Source organism: Acartia tonsa, chromosome 9, assembly GCF_053477335.1.
Source record: "Acartia tonsa isolate MP-2025a chromosome 9, ASM5347733v1, whole genome shotgun sequence".
Lineage (NCBI taxonomy): Eukaryota > Metazoa > Arthropoda > Copepoda > Calanoida > Acartiidae > Acartia > Acartia tonsa.
Genome location: NC_137268.1, coordinates 24,093,365 through 24,119,160, shown reverse-complemented (window position 1 = coordinate 24,119,160; position 25,796 = coordinate 24,093,365). Strand labels below are relative to the sequence as shown.

The following is a 25,796-nucleotide window of genomic DNA, read 5'->3' as shown; positions in this document are numbered from 1 at the left end:
CATTAAATTTTTTTGTTTTTATGTTATTTACTTTAGATCCGGTTATGTTAGGGTAACCCCTTATGGTCAGGGCATCGCAGGAACAGGACCTGCAGGATTAGGGCCCCTGCAGGGGTTAAGTATAGGGGGAAAAATACCTTTACTAATTTTAGAATTATTTCAAAGATATGGGGGGGGGGGGGGGGGGTTAATTGTAGGTGCTTTGAGAGAAAGATCCAAAGTTCTAAAATCCTAATTGTTTAAATTGAGACAATTTTTCCTCTATATAAGTATTTTAGACTTTCAACTTAAAAGTTTTAACTAAATTTAAGTTTTTAAAGTTTTTTAAATTAAAAATAAAATCTTCAGTAATTAAAGTATAACCTCAAGCAAATTAAATATAAATGATATAAAAATGTCGCAATTACTGCTATAGCCAATAGTCATAGAAGGCCCCTAAAACATATCACGAATAAGTGTTGGAAATGAATCAATTGATTCTACAGAGATACTGTATGCATAACCTATATATTCACATGGAGGGAGGGGATATTGAACTAAAAATTACAGTGGTACCCAAAGTTTTATAAGTACATTATCGTAATCGTTGGCTTAAAAAACTTTAATGATTTAAAAGTATTTCGATTGGTTTCCAACTAGTAGTTCAAGCATTTCAAATAATAATTATAATCTACAAATTTAGTTTGTCATCATTGGGGTTGTATATCAATTTATAGTCCATTGTCTTATCCCTAAGATTCCTGTATCTTCAACACAACGAAAGTAGAGTAAGACAGATTAAATCAGAGTGGGTGCTCATTACAAATCTCTCACACAATCCCCGGATCATATAATACAATAGAACACGGTCTGCTTATTAATGTAGTTACATTAGAATTGTCCTATTGATTTCATACGTTGCATTTTGATTCTTGCAATAAAAATATAAAATTAAGAAAGCTGTAGCAACTCTGTTTTATTTAATTTAAAGACAGTACATACGTACCTGAACATTCATAATTGTTAAGCATTGCGACAAGTTAAAATCGATTTTTTTTGTTTAGCCTTCAAATAATATTCCGTTCCTTCAATTAATGACAAATGTTTATTTGTCTAATTTGTTGACCTTCGTTTCTACGAATAAAATCTTTGTTCATTATATTCTAAACATATATTATAATATTTCATAATATAATTGCAAAATTAAACTTTCCCTCAGTATAATAAACAAGAATGACGACAGTCATTCAATTAAAGAAGAAAAATATTGCATATATGCATATTCAAACATCAATAGAATAAAGATATGTTTTCATTAGACAAGAGACTGCGCCCCTAAAAGCCCTTTAAAGGTTGGTGTCAACGTTCTCCTAAAAATAGAAACTATGGGAGAATGCCTTTTTCTTTCTTTTACACATAAAGCTTTGCAACACCATGTTAAAAACCTCTCTTCTAGAAAAAATTGAAAACGTACGGCCTGTACGGATGTGCTTTATTATAGAAAAGATTTTCTTTGGAAGCCTTAATAAAGATGTAATTTAGATGGTTAAAATTAAAATTAAACGTCTACGTAAAGTTTATGAATGAAGAAAAGAAAGTGTTTTGTCATTTAATTGGTAGTCCTGGCTGTCAAATCAATTTTACATTTAACAAGGATGAATTATTTCCATAAGTAAGGTGGGAAACAGATTTGTAACTTTAAAAAGGGCTTAATAATCTTTATGGTAAATAGGACCATAATATACTTAGCTGTAACCAAAAACTGAAATTATTCCCATAATATATTCAAAGGTTGATGAGAAGCAATTTTAGGGGCTTCCCCTAAATATTATTTTAGATTTATTTTGATGCTGTGAGTATTGGTTTAAAAAATATGACGTAACAAAAAAAATTAGCCAATGAGAGTCCACTACGCATGCCGCCATTGGTCAATAACGGCCTCTCATTGGCTAATTTTTTTTTGTTACGTCATATTTTTTAAACCAATACTCACAGCATCTTTATTTTGCTTGTTGGGTATAAAGTGCCACTACGGACAATAGTAAATAAACCAATTTCTCATATAAATTAATCAAGAGAAAGAGGGGATAATGGAATGTCTCTAAAGTTGTATAATGAAGTTTTCTTATTCATTGGATCAACAACTTTGGTGAATTTTAAAGGATTTTGATCGGTTGGTTTATTAAATTGTGTGTCCTAAAGTTTCAACCACTAATTGTAATCTACAGAATGGGCAATTTTGTATATCAACATTGAAGATGTACATCAATGTGGTCTTATTAATATCGTGAGATGAATCTAGACTATAGCTACGGGTGATTGGTCAGACAGATACACCATAAATGCAGAAAAGCGACAAACGGATAATTTTCACTTTTCTTTCTTAAGTGTTTGACTCTAGGCTTCGTAATTTGTAGTGTAATTTTTATTTATAGCGAAGCTACTCTATATTTCACTTTGTCTGTCAGTCTGTCTGCTGTCCGTAACGCTTAGGGGTAAATGTTATCATCGTTGATGAGCTGATCTTTTGGCGAAGTTTTTCTGTACTTACATAATTAACTTGATCTTCGGTGCGTCGTATAGATATTTATGTTCTTTTTATAAAGGTTTTGTGATTTTCTCTCTTTCTTGGACATCTGCTCTATACCTGACAAAGATGTCTTGTGTATCGCAATGAAATGTTTTTATTATTTTTGTTGAATAAAAAACAGCCGTGAAATATAAGGCAAACAATGGAGTGATACTGCAATTGCAGTGAATATATACAAACTTTAATTTGTTTTTAAAATTTGCACGCCTCAAGGCAAAACATTATTCATAGTCCTTTCCACGACATCCCTACATAAGGAGCGATTCTTCGTATTTTTCACAGTAGCTTTTCTCCTATTTCTAGCCCCTGTGGGGGGGCTCTAACCCTGCGGGGCCAATTACCTAACCCTGTGGGGCAATCACCTAACACAATATAACCTAACCTAACCTAAAATCACCTATAAAATGCCATTTTAAAAATACGAAGAATCGCTCCTTATGGAGGGATGTCGTGGAAAGGACTATACCCCATTATTCCTGTTCAACAAGTTCAGCAAACCAAACGAACAAGCATAAAACAGCTTTGCTTATATATAACATTGTGTCATAAATCCGAGGAATCACCATTTCAAAAATCTGGGTAAAAACAAACCAATGCACAAAAACTCATGGATGGACAAATGGAAAAAATGAGTTACAGAGTAGATGTTCAGTTGTACAAAAAGGAAATGAAAGAATTTGCAATAATTCATAGAAATCACGAAACCTTTTTCATCTTTCTTTTTTCTGCGATAATCACATATTCCACATAGGTTACGGACTGACGGGCGCACAGTGCGTTCGAAGGTGCTTTGACTTTTGTGTCAAAACCTAAATTGGGACATAGTGCATTTCATTACCCTAGGGTAGGTAAAAGATTATTTAATCAAAATTTTGAACAACTTTGCTTTAATGAAGTCTTTCATAAAACCTCTCTATATATGATTTATTTAAGTCTGAATTTCCGTGACCTTAGCAAAGCAACTGATAAAAATGACCATGAATCAACTCCCTTCAGGAGTGGTTTTATGAAGAACTTTATAAAAGCAAACTAGTTCAAAATTTGAAATAAATAACCTTTGCTTTTTTGTCATGATTATTGATTATGCGGTAACTCCTAGGGGATGAAAATTGAACTTGAAATTTTCAAATCTAATTTTCTCAAAAACGGCTGCATTTTAGATTTTACTGAAAAGTAAAATGAAGATACCTAACCTAGTGTAATGAAATGCACTATGTCCCAATTTAGGTTCTGACACAAAAGTCAAAGCACCTTCGAACGAACTGTGGGCGAACATGTTTTATGTGGACTTTTATACGCTTATGATAATAATTATTTATTGCATCGTATTACAGACAGCTTTCCGCGGTTATTAAATGTAAAATTATTAGATTAAAACCAGTTTTGTAGCACCGAGGGGCCAAAGTATCATTATTTTAGTATAAGTGAAAATTTTACTGTAATACGATGCTATGCATGATTTATCAGTATAGCTGAGAACCGGTTCTAATCCAGCTTATATTAATCGGTTTCGAAGCCACGATGTAAATAATAATCATGTATGTTTGAAATTTGTGCATGCAAGCTACATTTTTGGAAACATTTTGTGAACGATGTTTAGTTATTGATAAATTTGAAATGTTGTTCCTATGAGTTGTGGAGTTTGAAAATAATAATAATTAGCAAGGATGAAAACTTGTATTAACAGCAAAGCAAAGAAACAAATATCATCTAAATATGAAGAACAGACGGGCTGCAGTTTAAAAGTTGAATAATCAGAGATGTTTTGACAGGAGAATTTAGGATCTTTCTCATATAAAACATCGATGACACAAAAATGATCAAATGAGCATTGACAAACGGACAAAGTGAGTTATAGACCAGTAGTTCAGTTGTACTTGTCAAACCAAATAAAATGGAGAGAATATTCAAGAAAATTCCGAAACCTTTAAAAGATAAGGTTGTGTCTCTTGAACGGACAGTCGGACAAAACAATGCATTGACTAGATTCGCAAACACTAAAGGAATCTTCACTGAAAATTTTTGTCTTCAATAGCAGTCAAGAAAATCACATTTCCCCTAAAGCGTTACGGACTGACTGGCGGATGGACTACCAAAGCTTCGCTGCTTAAAAAATGAAGTCTAATGAATGTTTGTCTATCTATTTGTCTTTACTGATAGTTCTTGCTGACAAAATTTCTTTAAAAAATAAATTTTAAGGTTATTGGTCGATATATCTTACCCCTCTCAAAGGTGCTATTAGTTATTATAACAGCTAATTAAATCAAATACATATTAGCCCCATACATATATGTTACATTTTTGTGGTACAGTTCTGGTTATATTTAGTTATATTTCCTACTTAGCTTTCTTATCTTGCTTAATTATTCTGTCTAATAAATTAGGTATACTTGTTTCAAAGGATATAGGATATACGTGGATTAGATAAATTGTCAGAGGAAAATTCACCGTTAATTTAGTTTGCTAATATGGACCTCATTTATTGATCAGTTCATTGATTCAGTAGGATGGGAGAAGGTGTTATAAAATGGGTGGTTGGGGGTAATATATTTTAGCCAGCTGTAAGTATCCCTTTATTAGAATACATAAAAATCTGGTGCAACATCCAATTAATAATTTATCGATAATTAGGACACTTCTTGCAGTATAGCAGTATAGCTCCCCAACTTTGTATAATACCACCAGTTTCAAGCTGGAATATCATAGCTCCCCAACTTTATATAATACCACCAGTTTCAAGGTTGAATATCATAGCTCCCCAACTTTATATAATACCACCAGTTTCAAGGTTGAATATCATAGCTCCCCAACTTTATATAATACCACCAGTTTCAAGCTGGAATATCATAGCTCCCCAACTTTATATAATACCACCAGTTTCAAGGTTGAATATCATAGCTCCCCAACTTTGTATAATACCACCAGTTTCAAGGTTGAATATCATAGCTCCCCAACTTTGTATAATACCACCAGTTTCAAGGTTGAATATCATAGCTCCCCAACTTTGTATAATACCACCAGTTTCAAGGTTGAATATCATAGCTCCCCAACTTTATATAATACCACCAGTTTCAAGGTTGAATATCATCACTAAGGTGATTAAAGGCAGGGATCTAAAGGGATAAGATAATGGACGAAAAATTTATGCACATTCCCAATGATGATACACAAATTACCCCACTGTAGATTACAGTTGTTGGTTGAAATATTCAAATTCTCAACTTAGTGAACCAACCAATCAAAATTAAATAAATGTCCCCAAAGTTGTTAAGCTAGCTAATACGAAAACGCTTTTATAAAACTTTGGGGACTAATGTAATAAACATCCCACTGTCCCCTCCCTCCCTCATACATAAGGAGAATAAACAAGGATGAAAACACCATAACAACAAAAACAACCTTTGAATAACTTGCAAAAAGTTGTAGTAATTTCAACATTAAAAACCATGATAGCAAATTCTATTAAAAACAAGGACGTTTATATGATGTAGTTATCATGAAATAAATCAATTTCATCCAATCAGAAGCGTTCATAAAAGTGGTGTATATTATAGAATTATCCGATTGAACTGATTTTTGGAATAATGATTCATAGGACAACAAAGCACAATGTTATAAGGGAAGCATCTCTATATCCAAGTCCTAAAATTGTAAGTATGTCCTTAAACATCCTGGATTTAAGCAGTATTTCAACAAATTTACTTACAATTTTGTTTTAATTTTCATACAACATTCTGATAATTCAGTTCTGACACTCTACAAGTGTTAATGTTCGTTTGTCCTTCCCTTCCAGAGCTTCTCTTTTATGGATGTTTTCATCCTTGTTTAAAGAAAGTTAAAGAGGCCTCAAATTATCAATAAGTATTTCAATGCAAAAAAATTTTGCTTGCATTTATCTTATATGGACATTGTTTATTTTATATGTATAATTGTAATCTTTAAATTAACAAAAACAAATACAACTTTAGCTTAGAAATAATCTATGATAATAAATCTATTACTGTTATTTCTAAACTTTTGTGGGATTTAAAATATGAAATCAAAATATTGTAATTAGATATATTTATAAATTTCTCTTTGCATTTTAAACAAGCTTAGTTTTCTCTAACTATCCATTTAACTATGAGATTATTCAACATATCATTGAGTTTTTTCATTATCACATGTTACGTGGAATCTAAATTTTATCTTATGGAAACGGAGGTTTTTTTCCTATTATTCTACATTAATTTTAACAAACAATACTTAAATGATTTCACAATACTTAAATGCATAAAATCTTTAAAAAAGAAATTATCTTTAAATTTTCATGCAAGGAACCAGTTCAAGAAAATACAAACAATATTGTTTATAAATCAGGTGTTTAATTTATATTATACTTTGATAATTCTTATATTAAAGTAACAGGATGTCTATCTGTGTGCATGTGTGAATGTACCAGTTGATCTTGCTAACCACTGAACCAATATGGCTCTCCTTTACAATATAAAGGGTGTGCAAAAAATGCGTAGATTTTAAAAATTCAAATTGCGCGGCTTGTTTTAATAGTAGAAAAGAGATACGCATACTGTTAGAACTGCTATGAAGTTTACTTGCGAGTAAATTTTGGAACATTATACCACCTAGCTCCTAGATTATTTGTAGCACAGGAACCGTTCTTATATTCCAAAAATACAGTTCATAGTATAGAGGTTCTAAGGGTATGCGTAATATTTTTCTACTATTAACACAAGCCGCGAATTTAAAATTTAAAAATGCTGGCATCTCTTTTTGCACAATCTTTTCTCTAATTTTTAGTTATTTACTCGTAAGACGAGTTTTACGACAGTTAGGACATTTTTCCACGTAGCTCCCTACCTAAATGTAGCACAGGAACTGTTCTTATATTTCCAAAAAGTATACTTCATAGTGGTTCTAACAGTATGCGTGCCTTCTCTACCGTTAACGCAAACCGTGAAATTAGAATTTTGAAAATCTATGGATTTTTTTTCCACACCCTTTAGCTTTTCATTGGCTCTGGGAAGGTTTTTATTTATTTTGGGTAGGGTTCTGCAACCCTCCTAAGAGATATCACCCCTCCAAAAAATCCCTCAAAATGTTTTAAATTGTGTTTAAAAAAAAAAAAAATATAATTGAAAACAGTGGGCTCGTCTTTTCCCCCACCAGCATAAGTTCCCTTACAGGTCTCTAGGGGCGTACTTACTGGCCAATAATAATATTACCTAATCTTAATTATCCTTAGATTGTGTTTGTGGTAAGAAATAGCACAATGTTGATAGAGTTGTTGGAGGTGTTGATGCAATAGTGAGTATTAAAAGGCTTTTTAAACATTGCATTTTGTTGCAGCTACAAATTAATATGATGAGGCTCTTTTATCTGTCTGTATCTAAAATTTTAACAGATGTTGATTTTAGGCTTTCCTTTAATTTCATGAAGATTTTCTTTGTTATAAAAGTAAACTAAAAACTATCAAAATGCATTTGAAAATAGTAACCACCCTTAACCATTTAGGAAAATGAATTCCCTTGGATGGCAGCAATTTTTTATGGATATAATGTAAATTGTTTTCATCATATTAATAATTGAATTAAAGTTTTATTATTGTATATCATAGTGTATATAATATTTTCTTTGCTTTAGACGCTGTACAAAAAGTGGGTAAGCATATATTTTGCAAAAAATACATCTAGAAAATTTAAAAAAAAAGATTCATAGATTCATTGTAAATGTTATTTAAGCATTGGGCTTTTCATTGTGGAGCAAGTCTAGTAGCTTCTAAGGTTTGCTATTAACATAGATATACAAAATTGAAAATTACTTACAATTTGGTTTTATTAGAATGTTTTTTTTTTCAAGTGGCTGGTCACAGCAGCACATTGCAGATACATGAAAAGTGGGAAAAATAATGAAACACATTTTTATACATTGAAGCTGGAAGAATTGAAAATTGTTATAGGTAATTTGTTTTATTTTTATTTTGAAAGAATACATAATTTTTAACAAATGATATATTTAAAACATATTTTCAGGGGACCATTTTATTGGTGATATGAATAGTAAAAGAAGAAAATCGAACAAAGAGTAATTTATTTTTAAATTAAGAAAACTAGCTATACATAATTTTCTTATTAATATTAAATCTAAAAAATTAAATGAATTTGTTTCATGATGCATTTAATTTTTTTCTTCATAATTCACCCTGGTTATAGAAACTTTACCAACTTCAATGATATTGCTTTAATCAAGATGGACAAACCAGTATGTTTATTAAATATTTGTTTCGATTTTAAAAGATTCTACAAAATCATAAAACTAAAATCCTATTAGGCATATTTCTTTAAATTATAATTTTTGTGCATTCTTATAAAGTTTCAACACAAAAGGCAAGAGGTGGGTGATTGCACCATGCCTAAACAGTGTAAAATGTGTATTATATTTCAGGTAGATATTTCTGTCATAGTTTACATGCCAGTATGTTTACCAAGCCTTGGACACAACTTCAAGGGGAACCATGAAATTTATGGTAAATATGCAGATGAACCTAGTAAAAGTGTCTGACTCTGATTATGACGTAAAAAAATATTAGCCAATGAGAGGTCAGTATACACTGTAATTGACCAATAGTAAAATTTATAGTGGCCTCTCATTGGCTAATTTTTTTTACGTCATAATCAGAGTCAGACACTTTTACTAGGTTCTATACAGATCTACCAACTATATTGATTAGTTCTTATCCTACTAGCTTAATTTTTTTTGTATTTTAATTTAAAAAAGAAATAACACTAGTGCCAACGTATTTTTCAAAAATTCATTATATATCTTTTGCAGGTTGGGGAAGTACAAAATATAAAGGACAAAATTCTGAAATTCTACAAAAAGCAACAGTTTCTATAGCAGATCAAACTTTGTGTGAAAATGCATTTTCTAAACTTAAAATAACAGTAAGGTTTTTAAACTTAATTAGTTTTTTACTTTACCAACATCTGATTCTGGAATTACTATTTACATTGCAAAATTTGCAAAATTTTTATCTCTAGCTAACTCTAAAAGAATTGATGAACAATTAATAGTTATTATAATGTACAATTATAAAAAAAAAACAGTTTTTAGCCCAATTTTCCAAAGGCACAGGTTGAAAAACCGATTGTTATCCACCAGTTATTAAACGGTTTCAAAAGAATACAAGAGTAGTTATTTCTCGCATCGTATTATAAACAGCTTTCCACGGATATAGAATGTACATACAATTAGAAGGCACGGGCTAGAAAAACTTGTTTTAATCTTATGATTGTATACCCAGTTCACAAAAGACAAAGGTCGACCTCTAGAAATTTTAGGTCAACCTATAGGGGCTTTAGGTTGACCAATTTTATAAAGGTATTTGTGGGTTTACTTGTTTAGGTTAACCTACAGAAAAAATCGGTTGACCTTTAAAAGTTATTTGTGAACTGGGCAAAAATTTCTATATTCGTAGAAAACTGGATATAATACTGTGCTAGACATAGTTTTTATATATAGATAACAGAGGACATGTTGTGTGCTGGAGGAGAAAAAGATTCATGCCAGGTTAACCAATCAACATATTATTTTATTATATTTTATCTAAGATAAAAATTTGAACTAAAATTGACTATCATTTAATTGAAGCCAAATAATGAATTAACTGAAATAATACACACTGATAAATAAAGACATCCTGTTACTAGTACATGTTATTTATAGGGAGACAGCGGGGGACCCTTGACAGTAGGAGTGCCAAGGTATCAAAATCATCATTTTCTGACTGGTGTTGTAAGCTTTGGATATAAGTGTGCTGAGGTACAATATTATTCTTATTTTTTCTTGATAAATTTCAATTAAATGTTGGTTGACACATGCTTTACAGTAAGGTTTAAATAGTAAAAAAGTTCACAGTGTCTAAACATTTAAGAATATGCAGTGTCCAATTGCTTTGCTCCAATTGAATTACACTGTTAAAATAATTTTTTTTTTAGCATCAGGTAATACTATATATTCTTCACATTAATGTATAGTATCAATTCGTATGTACTAGGAAAAAAACCTCATTACGATACAAGGAAGTTTTCAATGCTGTATTGAGTATTAGGTAATGTTCTGTGAAGTAACATGTAGTACTAAATAATGTATTTGTCTGTAGAGTATTATCCAATACCCTCTTGGGAATAAAATTCAGTACGAAAGAAGTAATTTTTCATTACGCTCCTTCGCAATTATTGTTACCCTCTATCATAATTTTTGATACTCTGTAGAGTATGAAACTGTTTTACTTTGGATGAAAGATTAGTTTATAATATATGATTATTATATGTACATATACATTTTGTTATATCAACAAACATACCAAGCAGAGCAATAAAACATTAATTTAAATGTAAATTTAGTAAAAAAAATGACTTTAAAGATATTTGGGACTAAACATGATCCTTAAAAATAAAAACTATGGTCAGTCATAATTACAAAAATCAAAACTATAAATGTCTGTTTCAATTATTCTTTACAGTACAGATTCGTACCCTAGAAGGTATGAATAGTTACTATTCTAATAAACCATTCTCTTGCGTATTGTCTGATACTCTACAGCGTATGAAATAGTACTAAATTAAAAAATATTTCTTCAGCGTATTTTTCAGTACACTAGAATGTATCAAATAGTACTATTTTAATAAACATTTCTGTAGCATATTTTCCAGTATTCTAGAGCGTATCAATCGATACTAAAAAAATGTATGGGTTCTGTATAGTAATAATTATTGTGTTATATAGTATTACATAGTGTTATATATTAATTATATAGTTGTAGCGTACTTACGGTTCCAATACTCTCCAGAGTATCAATTGATACTAAATAAAAAAATTATTTTTAACAGTGTAGATGCAGAAATGATTAATCAAAACAACTTGTAGCCAAAATCAATATTCTTAGTTTAAAAATCATCTAGGATCTATTTTTTTTGTTCCAGAAAGGATTTTATGGAGTATACACCAGGGTTAGCCATTATGTAGACTGGATTCATCATATCATGTCTACCCATGGAGGGGCTGAACTGTGTTCATTTTGGAAATAAATAAATTGTACACAATATTATCAATATATATATAATAAATCATTGCAATTATTTGAAACAAAAATATAATACTACAAAAAAAGAATCGAAACTTATTGCGATATAGTTTTCTTTCTTTTATTCCTGTTTCCTCTTTGAAAAAGGTTCAAGGGGGAAGTGAATTCCTCGAAAAAATTTGACCATGAGAGTACTGAAGTGTGAGATTTTTATCTGTTAGCATTTCCAGCCAGAAGGCTGGATCCACTCACTGGAACCAATCACAGCTGAGCATCTGTAGATACAAGTATTAGTTTCCTTTTTTTCTGCCAGGAGTTTATGCTTACGCACAAAATTTTTAACAATTTTTTTTAGACATTTTAACTTTGAAAAGGTTTTTTTTGTATAAATGTAATCAGTTACTGGCACTCTAACTTTGTGCCCAAAATAAGCTTATGATTCTTAATGCTTCTAGCTAATGTAATTTGATATTGAAATTTCTTATATTATGACTGGAAAAATTTGGAAAAATTCAGCTCCCTAAAATGTCACTTTAAGATGCCTGTAACCTTTTAGTATTGTGGCAGTCTTTCAGCAGCTAGAGCGCTGCATTTCCTGCAGGCTTCCTTTTGCAATATTGTTCGTAACGTCTAAATAAGTCCAAAACTAATCTGCATAACTGGGATTAATGTTTTCATTTGAATACAACAAACACTTTGGCCATCTTTTATAAAAAGAGTTTTATACAAATTAACAAATGAATATTGTCAGTTTTCTTTTTCTTCACTAAATTTGTAAAACATTTAACAACTTTGATAAAAAATAACATTTGTTCTGTAAGTAATGATTATGAAATAACACAATACAAATAGTTTTGTTAACTTCTGAATATTAGTATATTCTTTAAAATGCTAATTTGTAGTAAAGCTACTCTGTAATCCAAAATGTCTATAAGAAATGGAAAAAATGTATATTTTTCAACTACTATTCAGGATAGACAACTGAGTTTTGTGTACTTTACTAACTAGTCCCAAATGGTTAACTAACTTGGTCTGTTGGTAATGCTATAGAGAATATTTAACCTTTATGCAAGGAATATAGTTCTCCTATCTGCAATAAAAGATTAATATTAAAGATTCTCTTGATGAATAGACTTTAAGCTAAATTATTTGGCCATTTGAAGTTTCAGTTCTGACTTTGTTATGTTTATATTTATATGAAATGATTTTTTTCAGCATCTATCAAATTAATAGACTATTGATTTTCTTTTATTTTTTTAAATTAGATATTCTTAGGTATCTATTATTTGTTTGACAAGTTTTCTTTAAAAGGGTTAATTTTAGATCTTATTTCATTTTTCTTTTTATTTACATTACAAACAAAGTTTGTTTAGTGTTACTGTTTTGCTTTTTATGATGATATTATTAGCAATAATAACAACTGTTATAATTTTAAGAAATGTGAAATCTAAACCTGAATTTTTCCTCATAGAATCAGAGGTTTGTATACACAATAGATGAATTATTAAAATTTAATAATAAATCATCAAAAATCAATTCTTTTATATGGATTTTAGGATTATGGTCAAGAAAATACGAATAAACTTGTTTATCAATCAGGTATTCAAATTTTGTCTTTGTAACTGTTTTATGTAAACTGTGTAAATTCTTTTGCTATTTGATTGAGAATTAATTAGTATTTTTAATAATTCTGTTTAATGACTGTCATAGGATAAAATCAACATATTTTTTTTTTGTCATAATCTATCTCCAAGTTTTATTTTAGTATAACAGATGAGTTTTGAACTTTTAGATTGTCAATGTGGTAAGAAAAGGCATAATGTTGATAGAATTGTTGGAGGAAATGATGCTATTGTAAGTTATTCCTATAAAAAACACAAATATTTCAAATATTTGTATTCCTACAAAAAGTGCAATTTTCTTTTAGGAAAATGAATTTCCTTGGATAGTAGCAATTTTTGTTGGGACAAAGGTAATAATCAATTATGAAATAAAGCTTATAATTCTATAAATATTTATTTCAATAGGATGAATGACTTCAAATTCTTTCAAAAGTCTTTTTTAAACATGAACAATAATTTAAAAAAATAATTATAGACATTTTTAACTTGTATTAACATTGTACTTTATATCTTATATGAATTTTATATTTTATTTTATAGAGGCATGGTCAGATGGTAATATTAAGATTATTACTAGAAATGTTTTGGAAAATTAAAAAAAATTGAACTATTAATCAAAAAACAATTATTTTAATTAGGATTGGCATCTTCATTGTGGGGGAAGTATAATTGCATCCAAGGTGAGGTTATAATTATTATATGATAAATGTTAATTTTAAGATTTCTTTGTAACCGTAAACCAATATTTTTCAGTGGATAGTGACTGCTGCTCATTGCAGATATCAAAATTATAATAAAACATATAGAAGAACACCAGAGATCGATGAATATAAAGTTGTTCTGGGTAATATTTAGAAAATAACTGAAAAACTTATTTTCAATTAACCTCTTTGAAATCTTCTTCTAGGGGAACATGATATTAGTGATATCAACAGCCAAAAAAGATCACAAACTGAGTAATTTTTCTTTCATTGCAGTAAAAAAATTTATGATACATTGTTATTTCTTAATAATCTTATAAATATAATAGAAAAGATAGAACAGTTGATATGTTTATAATACATCCTGGTTATAGAAACAGTACCAAGCATAATGACATAGCCTTATTAAAAATCAACAAAGAGGTAATTTACATGGCAGATATTTTTGCTATAGATTTTTATAACTCTTTTTTTACTATTTTGTAGATAGATCTTACAATCAATATTCCAGTTTGCCTTCCAAGATTTCAACAATCCTTTGAGGGAGATTATGAGGTTTATGGTAAGTTTTGTTATTGAAATTAGATTTATTTTATTTAAATACAACACCTAAAGAGAAACATTGATAAAAAGGGAGAATCCTAATTGTTTTAGGATGTTCTAAAATACATATTTGGTGTGTTATTGTAGGTTGGGGGAATTTAAATAATACTCAGAGACTCGATTCTGGTATTCTTCAAAAGGTTTTAGTTCCTAAAATCAACACTGCAGTCTGTAAGAAAGCATATTGGAAAGTAGATGTAAGTTCAATTATTCTGAAAAACAAACTTTTTCTTTAATTACTAATAATCAATTAATGTTAATAATCAATTTAATGAATTAAAATATAAGAGTTTAAAGAATGTTCCCTGCTTTTTTTAGATAATAATAACTACCGATATGATTTGTGCTGGAGATAGTAAAACAGATTCTTGTCAGGTACACAAAAATTTACACAAAATTACCTTTTTTGATTTTTCTTAGACCATTAGAGCATTGCAGACAGTCCAACAAGTAAATTAAGCAAAAGAGTTGATGCTTAATGGTTATTATTCTTTGGAATCTACATAGTAAAGTCCAGCAATCTATCTTATATAGCAATTGAGAAAACAATTGACTCAAGTTAGAACAGGGTTCACTAGAATCTTCACATAAAAATTCAGACGTCTATCTCAAATATGAGCTAAGTAAATCAAATTTCCCTTAAGAGACAAATTGAGTTATAGAGTAGCTTTACTACTATAAAAAAAGAAAAAAAGTGATATTATTTTCAGGGAGATAGTGGGGGCCCATTGTCAATAAAAGTAGAAAGATACCTCAATCATCATTTCCTGGCTGGTGTTGTCAGCTTTGGATATGAGTGTGCTAAGGTAGTTTATCTTCAAATAAAAATCAAAGAGAGAAAGGGTGAGTCCTGTATTAAAAATGTGTTTGAAATATTAAAAAATGACAATTTCAGTAAACTGTATCCCTTAAATCTGCCACAAGTATTAACATATTTTTTTTTACAGGAAAGATATCCTGGTATATACACAAAAGTGAGCCACTATGTTGATTGGATTCATCATATCATGAAAAAGAATGGAGGAGCAAAATTTTGTTCTTATTGGAAATAAATATATAAAATATAAAGTATATTTCAATCATTAGACAAAAAATTAAAGATAAAAAAAGATTTCTATAATGAAATTTTACAAATAATTGAACTTGTAACCTTCAACAGTACATAAAAAAAGAACACAAGTGTATCTGTCAAATTATATAGACATCTCTAGAATATTTAAATCAAAGTCTCAATCTAAAATAATACATGTTAAATATTGTATTATAATAAATCTAGTTTTGTATTTAACAATATGTAAAATAATACAACAATTTTTATTTTGTTTTTATATTAAACCCTATTATGTTTATTTTGATGTAAGAATTAGTATAGTTTCATTTGAAATAATTTGAATCTTTATATTTACATTTATAAGATTTCATGGTCTCTTTTTTTATCTGCCTGTTTCAATGTATTCAGGGGGAGGGTTCTTTTTACCCCCACCCCTCTTCTAGATAAATCAGCCATAAGAAAAATTATTCTTCCTTATTCAAATAATTCTGAAGATGTAGACACAAGTGTACATGAGTCAGATTAATAATCTGCTGAAATAATTTGAAGATGTATGATAATATTCCTTCAATAGAAATTAATTTTCGTAAACTTCACACCTATTCTTTTAAGCCTTTAAAGATTTATGTTTGATTAGTAAAGTTGGAGTAAGGTTTAGTAGTTCCTAAAGGATCATAAATAAACATTACTCTGTGAAGAGCCACTATACTAAGAGAAATTTAAAAAACTTGAAAACTGTGTAATATCTGACAATTCTCTGCAAGGGTTAATAATAGTACTTATTTTAATGATTTATTTTTAAAATATATTATTAACATATTAATTTAAATGTTTTTATTCAGTGAACAATGATTCTATTGAACTTAATTGTGAGTTTAGTTATTATAGTTAGATGTGCATATTCAAAACCAGACTTTTACCTCATTGAAACAAAGGTATTTTAATTTATATTTTCTAAACATAAAATTGAATATAATTAATGTAAAAAAAAAAAATAAAAAATCTGAAATTTTTTTCTAAGTTCTTAAATTAGAGTAAATTACTTTAATTTTTTTTATAAAGATTGCTTTCATCTATCTTTGTTTAAGAACACTATTGGAAAAGTACATTCAGATATAAGAGCTTCTGATTATCCAGAAAAGGATACTGATGATAATTCAGCTGAGTCAGAAACTTCAACTGAAGATATTATATTAGGTATACAGGAGAATAATATCAGCACATTTTGATAATTAGTTATTCAAGTATGGCATTAAAACCGATTAATATCTGTTAGATTAAGAGTGGTTCTCAGCATTAATGAAAAATCGTGTATAGCATCTTATTACAGACAATTTCCAACAAATATTGAAATAAAGATAATGAAATAAAACCTTTGGGGCTCCAAAAATTGGTTTTAATCTTATAATTTTTTATTTTATTATCTGAAGAAAGCGGTCTATAATATGATACAAGAAATAACTCTTTTTAACTCTTTCCTGCTATTGATATTTGGCAAGATCTTAAACATAAGATGACATAAAAAAAAGAGTTTTATTGGACTGCCTGGCAAACTTAAATTTTTTTTTGGGGTAGAAGCATTTTTAAGAAATTAAATATTTCAATAGCTAATTGCTTAGATTGTAAATGTGGGAAAGAGAATATTAATGTTGCTGATAGAATTGTGGGTGGAGAAGATGCTGAAGTAAGTTAGATTATTCATTGTCAAAGGATTCTTATTAAGGAAAATTTCTTCCAAAGGTATAACAGAAAGACCATATTGGAATAACAATATTTTGCTACCCATATTCTAATCAAAACACAATCCTTGTCATTTACTGAACACAGTGTAGTCTGAGCAGGAACTCTTTAGGTTATTTTCACTAGTATTATATCTTATAGACAGACAGAAAGACACAGATAGATATAATGTCTGTCCAGGGCATGTTTTAAGCTATTTTGCTTATTGAAAATCTTCTTTTCAAAAATCTTTTTAAAATGAAAATGGGAGGGATGAGGTTGAGGAGTCTCTTAGAAGCAGTGATGAAATTGATCTAACATTTTGAGGATCAAACTTTCAATAGTATTTTATAAAACTATTTCTAGCAATTCTATTAAAAGAAAAATCCTATTTGAATTCAGATGTTAGAGTTCCCTTGGGCGGTTGCTATTGTAATGAAAGGACAAGTATGAACAATAAAGATTATTTTTAATTCACATTTATTAATATTTATTATTTAATGACATTAAGTTAATACTAAATTTATTTATATTTTTACTATAGACTATATATGGAGACAAGGTAATTTTTTTATAGAAATCACTTTACAATTGAATTATGTTTTTTTTTTCTTGTAAGATGTTGATTGATGCTTTCCCATTAAGTGCTTGTAAAGCTATGAAAGGCCACCTCTTGTTAATAAAATAATTTAAAAGTAAGGGGAGGGGGTAGTTTTATTTCTCCTACAACAAACCTCAATTGAGTGCAAAACCCTTCAGGGTCATTGTTGTGGTGAATTAACCTTGCAGAATAACCTAGTACCCAATATAACATGACCTAGTGACCTAACCTAACCTATAGAAAAAAACAACAAACAACTACCCACCTCTTATTATAAATTTTGTTTCAAAATAAGGGTGACAGGATTTTATGTGAAGAACAAGGCACTCAGAGGGAAAATTACTTTGATCAAATACATGTTAACATTTTTATTTTCTTAATTTCAGTTTCATTATCATGTTTGTGGAGCGGTTCTTATTTCATCCAAGGTTTATAAAATGAAGAGTATAATTGATAATATTCTAAAAGTGTCTTTTAATTGTGATATAGGGATAGGATAATGATTATAAAATTCGTTATTTTGGTTTTCTTAAGCTTTGGGTACTATAACAAATGCAATGTTTCTTATTTTTTACTAATTTTAAGACTTTAATTAGCACAGAAATTAACCAAAACAATTATTTCAATTGGGTTGAAAAAAGAATGGAGGACTAAGACAGAAACTTTACTGTAATACTGATTTAATTTACCATAACCGCTATTTAAACTCCTTTTTTGGTAAATATGGTTAAGTTTTACTAAGTAAATCATATTTTAAGACAATTGATCTAGACTTATAAAATTTTATTGAGTCCTATCATTAAATTTTTGGCTTTAAAATAAAGTTTTAATTACTATTAGTGGGTTTTGACTGCAGCTCATTGTTCACATGATGATAAAGGTGTAGATTGGAAAATAGAAAATTTATCAGTTAGACTAGGTAAGGCATTTGTGGTGTAAAGAAAACAATTTAATATGTAATCCTTGTAATAAAGTAAAAAAATCTCTCTGTGTGTGTTTTTAAAAAAAATTGAGAGGAGGGCCCCCCATTTTACCTTTATTTTTTTGATTTGACAAATTAGTTAGATATTTAAAGATAATCTATATTCTGAATGATTATTTCTTTATAGGAGATCATAACCAAGATGTTAAAAATGACACTAAAATTGAGTAAGTAATATTTATAAAAAAAATATGATCTTATAGTTTTTTTTATTTTTAGATGCCCATCTATTCTATAACTTGATAATATTGATCGGACTTTTAATTTAAAAACAGAAAACAAGGATAACAATAAGCATAACATAAGAAGCAAACCACTTAAAATTCATAAAAGGTCAACAGACAAAATGAATTATAGAGATGCTGTTCAGTTGATAAATATGCAATAATTCATAGAAATCACGAAACCTTTTTGAAAAATTGATAGCACTATTTTGTATGTCCTATACATGACTGATGGACAAAGTAAATTGTACACTCGATGCTAAGAGTATCCTCAACAAAAATTTCAGCCGCCTATATCTTCAATAGCAGCCGAGAAATTTGCATTTTCTCATAGCGTTACGGACGGATTGGCAAATTAGAGAGTAGCTTCGCTATTAAAAAATAAAGTTTAAATATTATTTAAAAGTGTTTTTCTTTTTTATAAGAATGATTGATTTTTTTGTTTAATTTGGTACTCGGATATTTATTGTGTATTTTCAGGATTATTAGAGAAATTGACAAGTTTATAATTGACCCTGATTATGAAAAATCCTCACTTGATAATGATATTGCCTTGGTAAAAATGGATAGAGAGGTAAAGTTTTAAATTTTGGGTTTTAACAAAATCTGCAAAAAGTATTTGTTAAATCCATTTTTCAAATCTTTTCCTAGCCCCCTAAAATAGGTACCCACTCCCACATTTGTATTTCAAGACAAGAAATTCATTTATTCTGCATTATTCTGTACAAATTATGTCCAGAGAAACAATCATTAGGAAATAATCTAGAGAAAATTCTCAAGCTTAAATATTTTAGAGGTTTTTTTGTGATATATATTTGTTATCAGTTATTAACATAACATACTATTACGAAACATAGTTTAAGTTTCTTAGTGAGGGGCACATAAATTGGTGTATTCCCTCAAAGCGCATGGTTGATCAAATTGGGATGGGGGTAGTTGGTGTCAGAATCTAAAATAGCACTCATCTTTTTACTCTCCTTTATAGTAAGTATTTTTGAAACCAAAATATTTCTTCTAGGTTGATTTAATGTTATACACTCCTGTATGTTTACCTGAACTGAATAAAGAATATAAAGGAAAAGCTTATGCGCTAGGTATGTGTTTTTATGCCTAGTTTATTATCAAGTGACACAAAGTATGGATCTACTGCAGTTCACGGTAAAATATTGCTGGTAAGCAATATTTCCAAAAATCTATGAATTTTAAAGGCTGCTAGCTGCCAAACGGCTGAACGTACAGATCATACCTGCACATCATTTTAAGCGGCATAAGGCCACAATTTTTGATGTGGCAAAGGAAAGCCGCCCAAAACACAGCAGTTCTCTGTCACCTTTGAAAATTCAGCTTTTTTTAGGTTGGGGATGGACAAAACCTGGTGTCATAAACTCCCATGCCAAAATTCTACAAAAAATTAAGATTAAAATAAGACCATTTGAAAACTGCAAACGACAATATCCGAAGGTTTGCCTATAATAAAGTAACAGGATGTTTGTGCTTGTGTTTTTTTGTGTCTGTTTGTACCGAAGGGTCTTGATAACCGCAGAACTGTTAGGGTTCTCTTTTACAGGGTAGCTTCTCATAGGTTCTGGGAAGGTTTATAACTATTTTAGAGGAGGGTACCACTTACCCCCCCCCCCAAATTTTTTTTACTTTTTCTTTTCAAATCTAATATAAAAAAGGGTTATTGAATTCAACTTCCCCTTCTCATTAAGTGCTCATAGACACTTTTAAGGGTGTAGCCGCTAGTTAATTTATAAAGTAAACAATAAAGGGGGAGTTAGGTTGCACTAAAAAAATGCTAAAGTGTGCGTATTTAGGCTTAAGAACAGTAGTAGAACGATAATATTCACTAAATATAAATATATAAAAAAATTTGTCTATGGTTCAATTCAATAGTGAATACAAATATTGAACACAGTAAAAGTGTCGGACTGATTATGACGTGAAAAAAATTAGCCAATGAGAGGCCACTATAAATTTTACCATTGGTCAATAATGGCCTCTCATTGGCATTTTTTTTGGTTACGTCATAATCAGTCCGACACTTTTACTGTGTCCCACATATTTAGTGAATTTTATCGTTCTACTACCGTTTTCAAGCCTTAAAACTCACACCTTTACGGAATTTTAGCACAAACTACTTCCACCTTTTTAAGTATAGCTTTTATGTGGATGCTATGGTAATTGTGGCAAATAGTTCAACAAATCATTTTTAAATCAAAGAACAATTTACTAACATAGAAAATTATACAAAAAAAAACTTCACTTGTAACCTAATTGGTACAGGGATCATATTTTAGGTTACAGAAAGAATGATCTGTGCTGGAGTACTAAATGGAAAGAAAGATACATGCAAGGTCAGGTTTAAACCCTCCACTATACTATCTCTGTCTGTCTTTCTCACTTCAGAAGTTAAGCTACTGATTAAATACAGTGTTTCTATCTATAATTTAGAAACAAAATCGATATATATGAAATTCGAACTTTTCTTTAAATGTAAGTACTCAATAACAGCAACTAGATTTTAACACACATTCCAAAATCCTTACTGTTGCTATAGTTTAGGATTAAGCCCCATAATAATAAACTATGCATCAAGTCAATTTTTGCACCTAAATCAGCTAGTTTTATGTTTATTTATATATTTTTTAGGGTGATAGCGGTGGCCCGTTGACTGTTAGATTGAAAGAATATCAAAGACGACATGTGTTGGCTGGTTTAACAAGCTGGGGTAATGACCCATGCGCTGCAGTAAGTTTTAGAGTTATATCTCGTACATTAGGACTTGTAATTTTCATCTGAATGTCATAAATATTTTTGTGCTAATCAGATTTTTTTGCAACTTTTTAAGATCAACAGATTTTCAAAATGAAATTGACCTGAACATTGAGCATTTTCTTCATACCTCACTTTGTCCGTGCTTTCACAAAGCTACAGGCAAAATGTGATTCTTTCTAATTTTCTTGTTTGATATTAAACTTATAATTGTTGCATTTATTTCAAATGTTCCTTGTTAATATCTATTTCTAGATTACAAAATATCTACAGAAGCATTTTCCTTTTTTATGTAAAATAGTACTAAGGTTGTAATTGAACCTTATATTTGAGCAATGGATTTATTATTATTAGGATCCAACACCAGATTATCATGTACTCTAATAAAGTAAAACTTGAAAAGCTGGCTAAAATAACAACCCAACCCCTCTACCCCCTCCCCTACTTCTAACCAATAAGTGATGTCCATGTTAGCAACCAGAATTGTCAAAAAAATTTCCCCTGTCACAATATCCATGTATATTTTATGTCCATTTCTACAAAAGTCTATTCCTTTATTTTCCATATATTTAAAATGATACTTTTATGGTTATACAGGGTGCGCCACATAAATCCGGACTTTTTTTAAACGGCCATAGCGCCAAAAATACTTGACCAATCAGGACGTTTGACCCCACTATAAAAACCTTAGGTAATGACTCTTTTGCCCATGAAAATCTTTGGACGATGGAGGACGTGTACGCCGAGCTGGCCGCGCATATGTTCAACAAGGCAGATTTGAATTGCGCAGATAGTTTACCATGGATTTATGACTTGGGCCTACCAAATCTGACCTCAGCCCATCTGTAGGTGAGATGGACTAATGAAACTTGCTGGAGATACTATCAGATACCTAGTGAAAACACTAGAAAAGACTAGAGCTCTTTATCCCAGCTTACTTGGCTGAAGTACTCCGACAAAGTGGATCATGGTAGATTTTAAGATGTCAAAAACGTCAAAAATCTTGAAAATTTCTCGGTTCTTGACTTTAGGGGCTCACATGGAACCTTGAAACTCGTTTTAGACTATGTATTGCGCTGATAACCCTATCTTAATCTTCATGCCATTTTTAAAAAGGTATAAAACGTTGTTCTAGCTTAACTGTGGCCCAAATAAGAGCCACCGTGTCAAAGGGTAGCTTCAAAGATGGGTTAATTTGGATCCTGCGGTTACTCACATCCTTAAGGTGATGTGGCCTCCCAGCAGCCCCGATCTTAATTCCATGGACTTTTGGGCCTGGAGCGCCATTAAAGCATGAACCAATAGACGCGCCCATACCAAAGAGACCTCTCTCATTGCTCCTATCATGGAGAGCTTCGCCTGCTTGAACAGGGACATGGTGACCAGGGTCGGCGGGCGGTTCAGGGGGCAGGTAGAGGCGGTGATTGAGGCTGGCAGCGATTTTATTAAATAATCTAATAGTCATATACCTAGGTTGCTTCCCAGTTTTTAAAATTCAATAAAATCTTTAAAATTGACGATTTTATGTTTATTTGTTTAAAAATAAGAAAAAGTCCGGATTTATGTGGCGCACCCTGTACTTGACCATATATCAATGGATATATGCATGGATACATTGATAGGGGAAAATTTGACGTCAATTTCTCTGTTTAAAATGGACCTCATTTATTGGTCAGTTCATTCATATAGTTGGAAGGAAGGGGTTGCAGTAAAGAGAGTGAATGGGTTGTATCGGTATTACTTTATCTAAGTAAATGAAAATCTGGTGCAACATCCAAGTAAAAATATATCGATTGTTATAATCAACCCTCTATTTTAGATGAACTGAAAATAGTTGCCGAATGTGTACGCAGTTTCCTGGGTGTTTCCTCATCCTAGCTCAATATTTACTACTAGCTACAAATCTTCAAACTTCCCTTAAAAAAATCAAAATTTGAATGTATAAACGATTTATACATTATACATTATAAATTTGAATTTTTTAAATTTTGATTTTTTTTTGAAGTTTGAAACTTTTTTAGCTAGTAGTAAATATTGAGCTAGGATGAGAAAACACTCAGGAAACTGCGTACACATTCGGCAACTATTTTCAGTTCATCCTATTTTAGCCTGGATTTTATGGAGTGTTTACTAAAGTTAGCTACTATATTGACTGGATTTACCAAACCATCCGCGATCAAACTGAATCAGTCAAATTTTGTCAAACTGAATAATTTTTGGATTATTAATAAATTCTATAAAATCTGATTGTTGTTGTTAGGAAGCTACTCCACAATTTCAAACGCCCATCTGTTCTTTCTGCAATGGATACAACAAATTTTTAAGACAGTAATAATTAACTTACTTTGTCCTTAAATACATCGATAAAAAATTTATAAAAACAAGGATGACAACATCCATGAAAGCGAAGCTCTGAAACGTTAGGACCAACGGACATTAACACTTGTATAGTGTCAAAACTGAATAATCAGAATATAAATGAATAAGAGTCAAAGCAAAATTGTGAGCAAATTTGTTGAAAAACTTCTTGATATAGGATAATGTTTATGGACATGCTTACATTTTTAAGACTTGATTTTAGAGTTGCTTCGCTTATAACATTATACTTTGTTGTTGTCCTCGGAATCAACATACCAAAAATCAGATCAATCGGATGATTACATCACATACAAATTTGTTTTTAAAAAGTAAAAAAATCAACATGTTTAAAATGGACGTACGGACATTCTTGTAATGATTATAGAGTTTCTATGCTTTCCAAATCGTACCTAACTACTAATAGAATCACCATGCAAAGTTTGAAATCAATAGGGCAATTCTAACTTGCATAAATTAACGAAAAAAAGCTATCCGTTTGTGACGGACGTACGGACGGACCGACCCTAATTATAGAAAAGCTTGGCTTTTAAAAAGTATGAAGAAAAGCAATTGATAAGTAAAAGTGAGCATAATAAAATCTTCATAAAATCAGTCTCCTATCTTAAATAGCAAAACAGAAAAAAATTCCCTTAAAATGCTTAGAATAGATCAGTAAAATTTTAAAAAATGTAAAATGACCTTCAAAAACATTTTAATAACTTTATCTTTACATCTAAAGATGATATTCAGAATAATTTTAAACAAGTAAAATAATGTCAAAAGTTTGTCAACTTTTTTTTCCAATATGCAAACTAAATACATATATGATAATATTTATTACTCAAATCGGATTATAAACTGCATCTTGTGGATATAATAAAAATGTACAATATGCTCTCGGCATCTCAAGGCTAAAAAAACTAGGTTTAATCTTATATTTGAACATTTTCATAGACGTGGAAAGCTGTTTAAAATACGAGGCGACAAATAACTAATCTTGATTTCTCATTTTCTAGAATTTCTCAACAATTTAGAGCTTGACTTTATTTGGATCATGTGTACCTCAAAAAAGGATAGGCCTGTAGATTAAGACATACTAGAACCGTCCTATCGATTTCAAATCAAGAAAAATGTTTCCTGTATTAAAAAATAAAAGTTCTTGATGGCGTAGCAACTCCATAATTATTAACAAAAAGTCCATAAGTAGATTTGAAACTAAGTTGATATTCTAGATATTAAACACCAAGTCTGTCAGGAGTCCCAGAAAGATTAGACAGAGTATGGAAAACTAGGATTATCAAGACTAATATCACTATCACAAAATATTAATCAAAAGTAAAAAGTTAACAGTGCATTTTAAGGATTTTAGTCGCTTGAATACCTTAATTTCCTATTTCTTCTAAATGTTTAAAAGTTTAACTTTAGTTATTATAACTAGCGGTTACGCCCCTAGAGGCCTCTGGTGGCACTTTAAATGTTTTTTTTGTTCAAGTCTCTACGATACCCTGT

At 30.0% G+C, this 25,796-nt stretch overlaps 4 protein-coding genes and 2 long non-coding RNA genes across 6 annotated transcripts in view; 5 read left to right on the top strand and 1 right to left on the bottom strand.

Annotated features, from left to right (window-relative positions):
* The window catches only part of LOC145327453 (activating signal cointegrator 1-like), a 130,755-nt gene that overhangs the window by 76,035 nt on the left and 28,924 nt on the right, over nucleotides 1-25,796 (bottom strand). The window lies entirely within an intron of this gene.
* Nucleotides 6,653-8,724, top strand: LOC145327786 (uncharacterized). The gene is made up of 8 exons (XR_013882239.1): nucleotides 6,653-6,772; nucleotides 6,886-6,928; nucleotides 7,812-7,873; nucleotides 8,081-8,125; nucleotides 8,210-8,227; nucleotides 8,308-8,349; nucleotides 8,426-8,525; nucleotides 8,599-8,724. It is a non-coding gene; the product is annotated as an uncharacterized LOC145327786 (long non-coding RNA).
* Nucleotides 8,680-11,754, top strand: LOC145327785 (trypsin-1-like). Its single transcript, XM_080171342.1, has 6 exons — nucleotides 8,680-8,827; nucleotides 9,011-9,092; nucleotides 9,398-9,510; nucleotides 10,088-10,135; nucleotides 10,292-10,387; nucleotides 11,551-11,754. The coding sequence occupies exons 1-6, from the start codon at nucleotides 8,735-8,737 to the stop codon at nucleotides 11,653-11,655; spliced, it is 537 nt and encodes a 178-aa protein (XP_080027468.1). The 5' UTR covers nucleotides 8,680-8,734; the 3' UTR covers nucleotides 11,656-11,754.
* Nucleotides 13,021-13,662, top strand: LOC145327451 (uncharacterized). Its single transcript, XR_013882176.1, has 4 exons — nucleotides 13,021-13,130; nucleotides 13,208-13,250; nucleotides 13,444-13,505; nucleotides 13,579-13,662. It is a non-coding gene; the product is annotated as an uncharacterized LOC145327451 (long non-coding RNA).
* Nucleotides 13,916-15,996, top strand: LOC145327784 (tryptase beta-2-like). Its single transcript, XM_080171341.1, has 9 exons — nucleotides 13,916-13,953; nucleotides 14,027-14,117; nucleotides 14,181-14,229; nucleotides 14,304-14,397; nucleotides 14,461-14,536; nucleotides 14,665-14,774; nucleotides 14,896-14,952; nucleotides 15,288-15,383; nucleotides 15,525-15,996. The coding sequence occupies exons 4-9, from the start codon at nucleotides 14,323-14,325 to the stop codon at nucleotides 15,627-15,629; spliced, it is 519 nt and encodes a 172-aa protein (XP_080027467.1). The 5' UTR covers nucleotides 13,916-13,953; nucleotides 14,027-14,117; nucleotides 14,181-14,229; nucleotides 14,304-14,322; the 3' UTR covers nucleotides 15,630-15,996.
* On the top strand, nucleotides 16,434-24,176 carry LOC145328584 (trypsin II-P29-like). Its single transcript, XM_080172328.1, has 14 exons — nucleotides 16,434-16,563; nucleotides 16,717-16,825; nucleotides 17,248-17,312; nucleotides 17,750-17,794; nucleotides 17,892-17,909; nucleotides 18,335-18,376; nucleotides 18,789-18,867; nucleotides 19,058-19,097; nucleotides 19,635-19,728; nucleotides 20,173-20,248; nucleotides 20,509-20,615; nucleotides 21,455-21,511; nucleotides 21,807-21,905; nucleotides 24,038-24,176. The coding sequence occupies exons 1-14, from the start codon at nucleotides 16,477-16,479 to the stop codon at nucleotides 24,140-24,142; spliced, it is 1,023 nt and encodes a 340-aa protein (XP_080028454.1). The 5' UTR covers nucleotides 16,434-16,476; the 3' UTR covers nucleotides 24,143-24,176.

Coding starts and splice junctions, on each gene's coding strand:
- LOC145327785 (XM_080171342.1), top strand. CDS start 8,735: ATGATGCATTTAATTTTTTTCTTCATAATTCACCCTGGTTATAGAAAC. Junction 9,511..10,087: donor TTTCTAAACTTAAAATAACA/GTAAGGTTTTTA, acceptor TTTTATATATAG/ATAACAGAGGACATGTTGTG. Junction 10,136..10,291: donor GAGAAAAAGATTCATGCCAG/GTTAACCAATCA, acceptor TGTTATTTATAG/GGAGACAGCGGGGGACCCTT.
- LOC145327784 (XM_080171341.1), top strand. CDS start 14,323: ATGTTTATAATACATCCTGGTTATAGAAACAGTACCAAGCATAATGAC. Junction 14,537..14,664: donor GGGAGATTATGAGGTTTATG/GTAAGTTTTGTT, acceptor GTGTTATTGTAG/GTTGGGGGAATTTAAATAAT. Junction 14,953..15,287: donor GTAAAACAGATTCTTGTCAG/GTACACAAAAAT, acceptor TATTATTTTCAG/GGAGATAGTGGGGGCCCATT.
- LOC145328584 (XM_080172328.1), top strand. CDS start 16,477: ATGATTCTATTGAACTTAATTGTGAGTTTAGTTATTATAGTTAGATGT. Junction 16,564..16,716: donor TTTACCTCATTGAAACAAAG/GTATTTTAATTT, acceptor TCTTTGTTTAAG/AACACTATTGGAAAAGTACA. Junction 20,616..21,454: donor GCAAACGACAATATCCGAAG/GTTTGCCTATAA, acceptor ATCATATTTTAG/GTTACAGAAAGAATGATCTG.